Genomic DNA, 13,678 nt, shown 5'->3' on the forward strand with positions numbered 1-13,678 from the left:
TGACTCAAGCAGGTTCAGATCACAAAATGTAATTGATTTCCCCAAATCACATACATGGCTATATTTCACATATCAAGAATAAATAAAACATGTAAACCATACCAGCAAAAGTATCTCTCTCATTCTTTTCTGACAATGCTCGTCTCAGCCAGTCCTTGAAAAGAGAGAAGTTCTGCTGGTGGTCTGAACAAACACTGAGGGATTCGTAAATGCACAACAGACAGATGACATCACAGCTACATCAAAATTGGCTTTCACTCTAGTAATTTATATATTAAGTAAAGAATGTACACACTTGAGACTCCAATGAGGATTTGCTAAAATTATGTTCTAATTTCAATCATCTTTGCTAACTTTCACACTAGAAACTGGAATGAAACTGAGCACAGAAATCTGTAAATACTTTATCTTGAATTTATAAAACTATTAATTAACCTCCAAAAGCTCCAACACATGATAGAATACTGTCATAAATCTTCCAATTCATTATCTTTCAGAATATCAAATATTAAAAATACAGTGTTTATTATGAATGAAAACAGTTAATGACTCATTGGCAACAAAAGGTTACGAACATGACTACAAACATGCTTTTGTATACTCATCCGTTATAACTACAAGTCTACATGCTGAAAACAAAAATCATGTGGGAATAGTTTCAATTAATGTTTCATCTTTAATATCATTCAGATTGGAGACAACACAGCCACAGGAAAAAAAAAAAAAAAAAAATCATTCACTGAAAGTTATTTCAATATCAACAGGATAAAGCTAATGGTCTTTTTTTTTCCCCTCCACAATAAACATTAATTAAGATTCTGCTATAGTTGGATTTCAGTGATAATAAAAAGAAACATTTTGTTCCCTGGATTTCAGGTTTCTAGCTGAATGAGAAGGCACTGTGAAGGAAGAACAGCGACTGTAGTCTTGTAAAAGTGCACAAAAACTGGTCACCACAACAATCTGTTGATATCAAGGACACTCACAACAATCTGTTGATATCAAGGACACTCAGCAAGCCTTCCAGAGCAACTTTCCTTCAGCCTTCCTTGCTAGACATTGGTTAGTTACAAGGATGTGTATTTTTTTTTCTGATGGGACAGAAAAACAAGGCTAACCTGGCTTGCACCAGAGAGACATTGTTTAAAAACCCTAATTTTTTTCAATTTTATCAAACAAGACTGAATATAAAACCTTACCTTAAATCCTGTTGAAACACTTAGTTTGGGCAGCATAAAAATCTCCACCGGCTATATCAAAATTATAATAGTAAAAAAAATGTGTTGCTGTAAAGCTGTAAAAAGAAATAAAACAAATCAGTATGTCTGGTTAAAAAAATCAAACAAAAAACCCATCTGGAAACCACTGCAAGTACATGACAAGTGTTTCAGATATTATAACACAAACCAGTTGTGCACAGACAGAGTACGAAATACTAATTACAAAAATAATAGTAATAATAATGATAATAATAACTGTACTAATTGTTAGTGCATCGATCTGGCTTGCCATGATACCTCACAGCATCACCATGCATCTTTCACAAGCTCATTCAATGTGTATCCAAATAAGAGCATAGTAGAAACCCAAGAATGGATGGAGGGGTACAAGAGTACATCAGGTAGCACTTGAGCATCCAAATTTGTTTAAAATATCACAAATATCACAAACAAATCGATATCGCTGACCATGATATTGCTGTGACTTTTTATACACTCATACATACCGGAATGTTAAGCCCACGGATAAAAACTGAAGGATAGCGAAACATTGACAAGACATGAACAAGCGGATGTGTGTGTGTGTGTGTGTGTGTGTGTGTGTGCGTGCGAGGAGGGGGTGAGATGCTTTACACATAAACAATGTAAAACCGAATACTCTCAAAAGAAAGCACCACAAAAACTTGATTTATTTTTGCTAAAAGACAACAAGCAATGATATGTATATGTGCCAATGACAGAAAAAAGAAACACAAACAAACAAGGGAACCAAGATAGGCTGATCACTATATACTCTTGCATAAAGATCTGCTACGACACACTTCAAAAGGGAAAACTTGTGAAACGCATCAAAATACCACAAGCGGAATAATGCTCTACAATCGCACAAAGCTGCACAATAATGACCACACCTTTGCGCATACAGATAACCATACACAAACATTTTAAGAACAAAACCTCTACATGATATGCTTTTTCAACCCTCTTATTACTGTGCACTTGTCAACAGGTTTGTCATGAAATGAAGACAAACACCAAGCTTATCACAAACTGATGTAAAAAGTCAATATAAAACACCAGTTATTATCAACATTTTCTTAACCCTGTAAGTACCTTGTCAAAACTAGAGTATAAAATCTATCTACATTCAAAAAGAGGAAATTATGTCTTTCCTGTAAACAGGGATGTAGGGGGGTTTGGGTGGGGGAGGAGTGGGAGAGGTTGCTAGGGGGGATGACTACACTGTTTAAAGTAAGTGGTATACAGTGTAAAGTAAGTACAGGTGGTTCCTAGTAGCATGGTGTGGTGGGACTGGGAAAAGAAGTAAGTAGCAAAATAACAGCTGTGTGCGTATGTACAAGGTTTCTTTCTTTTTTCCATGCATAAGTTTTCTTTGATGCATTCACAATTACAACAAAGATTCAAAATTGTAGAAGAATTTTGTGTGTGTGTGTGTGTGTGTTAACAAGTGACATCCATATGCCTTATCCTCCAACACCAAACACACAAGCAATGTTAATTATTTCATCACCATCACCATTATTTTCACCAAAACAAACCAGATCTTGGGCAAACCCAAGTTGCTGGATGAGACAGACCAATAAAAAATTATCTTAATAGAAATAGGCTAGCAACTCATTTCACATACAATTCTTCTTCTGTGTTTGTGGGCTACTGCAACAACCACGTTAACTTATATGTACAAGTGGGCTTTTTCCTGTATGTACCCAGCCAAGTAGACAGCCATACTCTGTTTTCAGGGGTGGGCATGCTGGGTATGTTCTTGTTCCATAACCCACCAAACACTGACATGGATTACAGGATCAGGATCATTAACATGTGTGTCTAATCTTCTGCCAGCATATTCACATGAAGGAGGTTCAGGCACTAGCAGGTCTGCACAAATGATGACCATAAGGTGCGCTAAAACTGAGGATCTAACTCAGGAAACTCTGGAGAAAGTCTGGCGCTCTAACCATCCGGCTACCACACCTGTCGTAAACAAGTCATGAGTCTGAGCTTCCCAACGCTGTTCTTGCTGTGCACACATCATGAATGACGACAAAAATTGTTGTTTTGTTTTTTTCTCACAGAGATTCTCCACTACTTACCACAATGACTCTTTGTGTTGTTGTGGATCTGACATTGAATTTGAACATACACACATATCAACGTGGTATCTCAATTATTATGTTACTGTCAGCCATTTCACACACACAACAGAACAGAACTTGTGAGAGAAACTGACTGATTTTTCCACATCAACTTTCATATGATGTGTAACTTCTAGCTGACTGAGCAGTTCTGAGCTAAATGTCTGGATTCACAATATTTTACCATGACTAACCTACCTGCAGACTAAAATAAAGTGCAATGATTTCATCCTTCTTTCCCTGTCTCTGTGCTTTCATTATACCAGCTCTCAAAGAACAGGATTTAAGTCATGATATACAACTAGTGACTAAAATAAGCACATAACCAGCTACATGTCACACAATATCCCCAGTGGATAAAAAATGCAATGTAAAAGAAAAAAGAAAAAAAGGATTCCTTTGGACGGAGCAAGACGACTGGTGAGTGAATGAAAGCGATTCACAATCTCAGACAAATATCAATAAAAAACAAAAAACAAAAACAAACCCTGTAAACCAAAACCACCTGATAAATGATATGCATGGATATTTCTCCACACTGCACACAGCATGGAGGGACGGTCAAGCTGAGATTTTGATATGCTGACTGGCACAAAATGGATCGGCTAAAATGCCAAACTAGTCAATGGAAAAAAAAAATCCACACACAAGGCACAAAATACTCGACAACATAAAGTAAGTACACACCATCCGAGTGACTGCAAAGTGGCTACATCAAAACAAAAAAGAGGCATTCAAGTCTGAAAAAATGTCACATATGATTTCTACACACATACAAAGTAACAATGCAAACTGGTACACAATACAACCAGTGATCTCAAGCCACTGTTTTGGCAGTCATAGTTCATTTAGGCTAAACACTGGTCTGTCTATCTGTTTCTGTTCCTTCCATCAGACAAAACTGGCAAGGAATATTTACAATCCACAGTCATGACGTGTAAAAATAAGCACACAACGCCTATCACTCTGCAGTTACTTTTGATAATCCGCATAGAATGTTTACAATTCTGGAGTTTGGAGCTGCTGTCTGTGAATCAAAAGTGTTCAATAATCATCCAACTGACATGGCCATCTTTGATAACTGGTATGGAATGTTTGTGACGCTGCAGCTGTGTGTGAAACTTTCAAGAACTGAAACAATCCAGCAGTTATCCTGAATCCTCAGGGCATAGTATTCCACATGACTGTGAACGGGAACAGGCTACCACCAACTGAGTAGCGCAGCAACCATCCCCAACCCAGCAGGTCCCCAGGTGGTGGATAGAGAGAAGGCCCTCAGATATGAGAGTCGGCTACGATATTCATAACCCTGGACCAACTGGTGATGATCCTATCAGGATGGGGCAGGGCAGCAGGTGGGACTGTTGCATGCACTGAAGTACCCGATGTGTCCAACGACAGGTTCAGCATGCAGTAAAGAGGCATGCTATAAACTCTGACCCCCAGGTGGGATCCTGGGAAAAACAATCCCCCACTTCACTCACAGGGCAGGTCTTGGGGCCCTGGGCTAAGGGAGAGAAACCCCAAACAAAAATCCTGAGTGTTGAAGACCGAGGTGTTGGGCCGCATGGCATACTCTAAAAAAAAAAAAAACCACACCACCACGCATCGATGCTGATGACTTCTTCTTCTTCTTCTGCGTTCATGGGCTGCAACTCCCACGTTCACTCGTATATACGCGAGTGGGTTTTTACGTGTATGACCGTTTTTAACCCACCAATGCTGATGACAAAATCAGACAACCACAATATGGACGGCGCCAAGAGGTGAACAAGAAGATGAAGACTCTGCCTGTGACAGGGGGCTCTGTGGTTTAGCAACCCTGACAAGACAGGTGCACACAGGAGTCACACTGGTCAGTGTCAGTGGGTCGTCTCCACACCACATTCTCATCAACTCCAGCAGACGACTAAATATCAATGTATATTTAAGTTTTGAATGCACCTCTGGGGGAAAAAAAAAGAAAGAAAGAAAGAAAAAAAAAAGACAGCACCTCATTCCACAGGTTTCACAAAAAAACGGGGACTTTATAAAAGCAAGTATGTTTTCTGAAAATGTTTATATATATATATATATATATATATATATATATATATATATATATATAAAGAAGAGATGATATAAATCATGCAGGCTGCATGTGGTCTACCACTGGCCTCACTAACCACACAGACATCTGTGTAAGGCACATGTGCACCATGAACACTTTCAAAATTCGTTTGAAAAGTCAAGTGTTTCAGCCACCAACTGACACTCATTCAGTTGTTAACAAAAGTCAGTGTTTCAGCCACCAACTGACACTCATTCAGTTGTTAACAAAAGTCAGTGTTTCAGCCACCAACTGACACTCATTCAGTTGTTAACAAAAGTCAGTGTTTCAGCCACCAACTGACACTCATTCAGTTGTTAACAGAAGTCAGTGTTAACAAAAGTCAGTGTTTCAGCCACCAACTGACACTCATTCAGTTGTTAACAAACGATCACCACCTTTTCACAGTGACAAATGGAAGCGCAAATGCAAGAAAGCACCTGTGGCTATAAAAGTGGTGCTCACTGCTTTGGCTGCAGACAGCGCTGCTTGCTGCACGTTCCAGCCTCACTTCACACTGCCCCCAAGGAGAAAACTGTGCATGTTCCCAAGCAGTCCCCAAGTTCCTGTGAGCCCTGTTACTGGTAAGCACATCCACATCTCCAAGTCCTCAAGACACATGGGCTGAAAGTCACCAGGGTTCATGCTGCTCCTTGGTATCTTATCGCAGAGACGAGGAGAGCTGTGGAAAGCATAGTAAAAATGGTCCTGCTGATCTTACCCTTGGATACAGTATCATTGCTGTGTCTCACAAACACTCATGTTATTATCACTGCACAAACGCTTGTCTTTATATCATGAAGTTTGTCTTGTCTCCAAATGTCTGTCTGCCAGTCTTCAGAGTAAATACAATCACTTACATTCTGGTTTTAATGACCAGAAACACTTAATTGATCTTCTGCAGACAAACAGTAACAACCATAGAAAATAGTCACCTCTAGACAAGCCTCCCATCTTGTTGGCGTCCAAGTCATAACCTCTAAAAAAAAAAAAAGCCACAATACTTGAAGGCAATCAAAACCACCAACCTACAGCATAATGCGTAACTTCAAAGGTGACATCCTCCACTCTTCTTTTGATTTCTCAGGAAAAAAAATGAAAATCTGTAGAAATATTTCAGTTTTGTCAAGGACATTTGTTCCCCCCCCAAAAAACAAAACAAACAAAACAACACACAAAACATGCTCTCACAACCCTGCTCATCAAAGAATGTAAAATAGAACATGAACTCAATGGATGGTGACCATGAAAGGATGGTGTGTGTATGGTGGGGTGGGGGTGTTGATGTATTTTGATTTTAAACCCACAGCAACATGTGGATCTGTGGCAGCTTTGTGGTTCGGCTTTGCTATATCAGTACAAAACCGAAGGCAAACTACTAGACAAAACAGCATGATCCAGACTACTCAATTAAAAAGAAAGGAAAAAAGAAAAGAAAAGCAAAGAAAAAAACCCAAACCCAAAAAGCCCATTTTGTTTTACGATCCCAAATGCAGACACAGTCAAATAAAGAAACAGCAAAAAGTAGGGCAGCTGGCACCTCTGCATCTTTACAAGTTCAACATTACAGTTTCAGTTTCAGTCGCTCAAGGAGGCGTCACTGCGTTCGGACAAATCCATATACGCTACACCACATCTGCCAAGCAGATGCCTGACCAGCAGCGTAACCCAACGCGCTTAGTCAGGCCTTGAGGAAAAAGAAAAAGAAAAAAAAAGGTGAATAAATAATAGATAAGCTTATTATTACTACTACCTTTTTTTTCTTTCTTTTTTTTTCAACATTATAGTTATTATTTATTTACTTATTTATTTGTGTAAGCTTATCAACATTACAGTGTGACAGAATAACAACCGGCAACACCACAAACCTTCCGATGTTGTCTGTCATCAACTGTCAAGTCCCTGCAGTCTCATACAGCATCACCCTTTCAGTCCTCACCTCCAGACTCCCATCCACAATGACTCCTCTCTTTGTTACTATCTGGCCCAAAAGACCACGCTAACTTCCCTGCAGTACCAAATGCCGTATCACAATACAGAACTGGTCATACATCTGACTGACCTTCAGAGGTAGCTTTCACAGTACTTGTTAAATATTATGAAACGCAGTATCACTATTTAGAATTGGTTACACCTCTGACTTTGGCCATTGAAAGCAGGTTTCACAGTTCTTGTTAAACATTATGAAACGCAGTATCACAAACTGGTCACACCTCTGACTTTGATCATCAGAGGCAGCTTTCACAGTTGTTAAACATTATAAAATGCTGTATCACTGTATAGAACTGGTCACACCTCTGACTTTGACAACCACCTCTGACTTTGACAACCGCCCCTGACTTTGACAATCAGAGCCAGCTTTCAAAGTTCTTATCAAATATCATGAAATACGGTATCACTATACAGAACTGATTACACCTCTGACTTTGACCATTGAAGGCAGCTTTCACAGTTCTTGTAAAAACCCAAATGTCACCCCTTCCTTACCACAACAGATTTCCCCCCTTTATTTTTCCTTTCAGATACACAGTATGTCCTGGAATGGAAGCGGTGTTCAAATATTGTCGACGTTCATGTCTTCATCAGAACTCAGGTCAGTCACACTGACAAAGGAGCTGCGCGAGGTGGATCGCTTGGCATCCGGCTTAACGGTGCTGGCCCCTGAAAAAAAACAACAACAAATACACCCTTGTATCAATCTGAATAAGTAAGTGCTATAACAGTACAACTACTACTACTTTTAATGGATACTCATATCGCACTCTATCCTGAAAACTGCTCCAGTTGTTTCACAAAACACACAACAAACACAACGCATTACATCAATGTATAATACACACACCAAAATGGACCCAGCAGACTAATACACACAGATAAACACACTGCATACATACATTTAAACACACATCATGTATACATACATATACATACCCACTCCCTTCCAACATATACACACCAACATTTGTACATATATGCATATGTGTACGCACACACATATATATATATAGATATATACCTATATCTATATATATATACATGCATACACATATAGTTTAAGCATACCACAAGTACAGGGGTATATACTGTCAGTAATGAACAGTTCAACTGTTCCTGAAAGAGAAAGCAGGGGCTGTTCCACTATGTCCGTAACGAAGCACAGGTATTCAAAATTCTTGTGTGTGTGTGTGTTTGTTTTTTCATGGGGCCTCTGTCCTATTATTTCCCACTTCATAAAAATTCTTTTATGCTGCGCTTTGTTAATAATAATAATAATGTACATTTATATAGTGCCCTTTCTCTCAAAGAGCTTAGGGCGCTTTGCATGAAAGAAAAATGTTACAAGTAACATAAAACATTCATGATCACTCTTTCTCAAAAACCCCTCCCCACTCACACTCTCCCCCTCCCACTCTACATACATCCAAAGTGAGCTGACATGGGTGGTGTTGGAGAACAAGGAAGCTGAGAGTGCTTATAGACAGGTTTTAAAAAGATGAGTTTTTCGTGATGAGCGAAAAGCATTCGTTTTGTTTTTTGTGGAGGGGAGCTCCACCCCCCTCTTTTCTCTTCTCCCACTTTTTTTTTCTTTTGCCACCCTCCTCTTTTTTCTCCTCTGTTTTTTTTTTTTCCCCTTTAGTCAGGGAAAGCAGACTGCAAGGAAAACAAATACAAAACAACTGATTTTCTTTTGTCACCTGTATGAACCACAGGAAGAAAAAACCTTACACAGTAAATAAAAAAAACAAACAAACAAAATATAGTATTTAAACCTTTCAAATTATCTTTCTTAAATATCAAAGGTTATCAATTGCATATGAATCCTTTGCAGTTATCCCGTTCCCAATAAAATCATTACTGAACACACACCTGCTTTTGGGAGAAAAAAAATATGGAGAGTAAAGAGGTTAGTTCTTCATGCTTTTCACACGGTGACAGGAAAAGCAAACCATTATTCCAGGCAGTTCAGTGTTAGATAGAACTGGCACACTCACTATGTCAGCACACAAAACTATACATCAGTAACAGTAACAAAACTACTCTTGACCTACAAAGCCACAAAACTACACGTCAGTAACACAGTGATAAAATACTCTTGATCTACAGAACCACAGAACAACATGCCAGAATAAAAAATACTCTAGATCTACAAAGCCACAGAACAACATCCCAGAAACCGTGATAAAAATACACCTAATCTACAAAACAACACGTCAGTAACAGTGATAGAAACACACCAAATCTACAAATCTATGAAACTACACGTCAGTCACAACATCAAATACTCATAATCAATCTACAAATGACAGGGACAAAAATGTATACATCATCTAAAATCAACAACAGAATAAGGCTAATCATAAAAAGGGACGAGAAAGGAGGCAGAATCTAGTTAACCGATAAGTATGGAAGCAAATACAAAACAATCCAGTAATATTACGACAACAGCTTCTCATGATACAAAACTAAAGAGATGCTCACAATCAAGAAAAAAAAACAAAAAAAAAACTCCCCCCCCCCCCCCCACCCTACACCCCCGCAAAAAAATCAATTCTGAAGTGATTAAGCACACACTTTCAAAAATCACAATATAAAAATCAAAAAGAAAACTAATAACAGAAAGGAGAAAAAACTGGAATTACAAAAAATGAATGGTGTGTAAGTCCTGCTTTGGTTTCCAATTTATCCAGCCAACCATCATCTGTCCCAGTTACCACTGGTGACTGTTTGTCTCCACAATGTCTACATTACTCTTGGAAGAAAACAGAGTGCTTGCTTCAGGTTAGTTATTCGTAAAGTTAACAAGCAAAGGAAAAAAAAAATCCATGCACAACCTGTCAAATACACCTCATGTTAGGTACATTATTCTTTGGCAAATAATAAATCATTATGCTCATCTGTTGCACAGTGACATCACAGACTGTTTGGAATCATCTTTTTTTCTCTCTCTCTTCTTTTCATCAAATATCTTGTTTAATACATTATAATATAAGCAGTGAAAAGAGTTGTTTTTGCACCCAGTCCAAGAAGAAAAAAAAAAAAGAGTTCATCAAAGAGAAAGCAGAAAGAAGGGAAAACATCAAAACGTTTTCCTCAAGGCACAGATTAAGGACCCTCCCCCTCCGCCTCCCCACTAAGCAGCATGCTAAACACACAGACGTGCCACGTCTCCCCACCCACTGAGCAGCATGCTAAACACACAGACGTGCCACCTCTCCCCACCCACTGAGCAGCATGCTAAACACACAGACGTGCCACCTCTCCCCACCCACTGAGCAGCATGCTAAACACACAGACGTGCCACCTCTCCCCACCTATTAAGCAGCAAGCTAAACACACAGACGTGCCACCTCTCCCCACCCACTGAGCAGCATGCTAAACACACAGACGTGCCACGTCTCCCCACCCACTGAGCAGCATGCTAAACACACAGACGTGCCACCTCTCCCCACCCACTGAGCAGCATGCTAAACACACAGACGTGCCACCTCTCCCCACCCACTGAGCAGCATGCTAAACACACAGACACGGTCCGTCAGCGTACCCTTAGAGGTGGAGCCTCCCCACTGGCTCGTCCCATAAGTGTTGGAGGACAAATCAGTGCTTGCCGGACCCCTCCTCTCTCCTCCCCTGCTCGGCAACACACACACATCACCTTCAATCCAACCATTTCCACAGGGTGAGGGGACAATCACAGAAAGGAGCAACCTAACAAAAGAAAGCCGTAGAACCCCCCGCACCCCTTAAAAAACCCCCCGAAAACAACAACAACAAAACAACCAATAAAAACTAAAACAAAACAAAATATTGAAATCAAAAGTTATAGGTCCTATTGGCCTTTTACAGCCATCAAGGCAGTGAATTCATGTCCACTGTGTCTAGGGCGAGGCACAGAAAGGCAAGGCCAATCCTCTCTTTCCCGCCGTTTTAACCTTCCCCAACCAAAGGTGGGCACCCGTTCACAAGTGGGTGGAGAGAGGAAAATCGGAGTCAAGTGCAATTCCCACGGACACAACATCAGGTTGTATCAGGGCCCTGAACCCTGATCACTGGTGAGCACTGATCATAAGCCTAATGCCAAACCAATTCTGCCATGGTGCCTCCGAAACCAGGAAAACAAAAGCAAAAGTACTATGCAAAAAAAAAAAGACAACCACGACCAAAATCAGTATAAAAAAAAAAAGAAAAAAAAAGAGCACCTTACTAAATACTCATTAGCTATAAAGCTGAGAAATAAATGTGAATGTGAAACTAGTCTAGATGTTGATTAATATGGGAATGTTAGTTGTTTAAAACATACATATACTGTCAAAAGATGACAAATATAGTGCCAAAGAAGACTGCTCTACACTGTACTACAAACTGAAAGGCAACAAATAATACATTTTCTTTTCAATCCAATTAAGTTCAGAAGAAGAAATCAGAATCTTCTGCAAAAAAAGTACAAACACCTTCGGAGAAACTCAACACAGAAGACAACATTGCACAGTGAAAAAACAACATACAAATATATAAAAAAAGAAAAGGAAAAAAAACCAAAAAACAGAAACAGGGATTTGTGAGGATGGCGAACTAGGTACAGCTGTAACCAAACTAGGGATGAACGGGACACACACACACACACACACACACACATAGACAGGTACAGCCATGGGAATGGCTGCTCATGGTAAGACATGAACCAGTGCATTCAACACCACACCAAGGAATCAAGCTACTGGTGTGTGTGGAACGCAACAAAAACACAGAGACACAAAGCAACTTCCACTACAACTTATCTTTTAGGACTGAAGACACTGAACAATGCTAAGAGCACAATTTAACAAGTGCAACACAGTCTACTTTTTTGTGGGGAAAATAAACAAGTAATTACAAAGACACTTATCTCCTTTGTGAACAAGCACAGCAAACTAAGCAAACCATTTCTATGTGCGGTTGTCGCCCCAACATCATCAGGTAACCTGTGCTTATTCCCCTCACACCATGGGTTCCTCGACAGCTGGGGTCCATGCTACACAATGCTTCATCATGTTTCACATAAAAACATAACCGGCTCAACACTGTGGCTCCAGAGGGCTCCTACCACAAAGCAGCAACAATGTGTTACAGCATGACTGACTGGGGATCTTCCCACCACAAAGCAGCAACAATGTGTTACAGCATGACTGACTGGGGATCTTCCCACCACAGAAGCAGCAACAATGTGTTACAGCATGACTGACTGGGGATCTTCCCACCACAGAAGCAGCAACAATGTGTTACAGCATGACTGACTGGGGATCTTCCCACCACAATGCAGCAACAATGTTCCACAGCATGACTGACTGGGGATCTTCCCACCACAGAGGCAGCAACAATGTGTTACAGCATGACTGACTGGGGATCTTCCCACCACAAAGCAGCAACGTGTTACAGCATGACTGACTGGGGATCTTCCCATCACAGAGGCAGCAACAATGTGTTACAGCATGACTGACTGGGGATCTTCCCACCAAAGAAGCAGCAACAATGTTACACAGCATGACTGACTGGGGATCTTCCCACCACAAAGCAGCAACAATGTGTTACAGCATGACTGACTGGGGATCTTCCCACCAAAGAAGCAGCAACAATGTGTTACAGCATGACTGACTGGGGATCTTCCCACCACAAAGCAGCAACAATGTGTTACAGCATGACTGACTGGGGATCTTCCCACCAAAGAAGCAGCAACAATGTGTTACAGCATGACTGACTGGGGATCTTCCCACCACAGAAGCAGCAACAATGTGTTACAGCATGACTGACTGGGGATCTTCCCACCACAGAGGCAGCAACAATGTGTTACAGCATGACTGACTGGGGATCTTCCCACCGCAAAGCAGCAACAATGTGTTACAGTACAACTGACTGGGGATCTTCCCACCACAGAAGCAGCAACAATGTGTTACAGCATGACTGACTGGGGATCTTCCCACCACAGAGGCAGCAACAATGTGTTACAGCATGACTGACTGGGGATCTTCCCACCACAAAGCAGCAACGTGTTACAGCATGACTGACTGGGGATCTTCCCATCACAGAGGCAGCAACAATGCGTTACAGCATGACTGACTGGGGATCTTCCCACCACAGAGGCAACAATGTGTTACAGCATGACTGACTGGGGATCTTCCCACCACAGAGGCAGCAACAATGTGTTACAGCATGACTGACTGGGGATCTTCCCACCAAAGAAG

The 13,678-nt window shown here is 40.5% G+C and overlaps 1 protein-coding gene across 1 annotated transcript in view; it reads right to left on the reverse strand.

Moving 5' to 3' along the window:
- Positions 1-19: 19 nt before the first annotated feature.
- LOC143289207 (uncharacterized) overlaps positions 20-13,678 on the reverse strand; it is a 43,210-nt gene continuing 29,551 nt past the window's right edge. The window contains exons 21-22 of the mRNA XM_076598151.1: positions 11,005-11,090; positions 20-8,123 (exon numbers count right to left, since the gene is read on the reverse strand). Coding sequence (XP_076454266.1) covers positions 8,017-8,123; positions 11,005-11,090 — 193 coding nt within the window. The 3' untranslated portion in view covers positions 20-8,016. The remainder of the gene's footprint in view (positions 8,124-11,004; positions 11,091-13,678) is intronic.

This window comes from Babylonia areolata, chromosome 13, assembly GCF_041734735.1.
Source record: "Babylonia areolata isolate BAREFJ2019XMU chromosome 13, ASM4173473v1, whole genome shotgun sequence".
In the NCBI taxonomy this organism is placed as follows: Eukaryota; Metazoa; Mollusca; class Gastropoda; order Neogastropoda; family Buccinidae; genus Babylonia; species Babylonia areolata.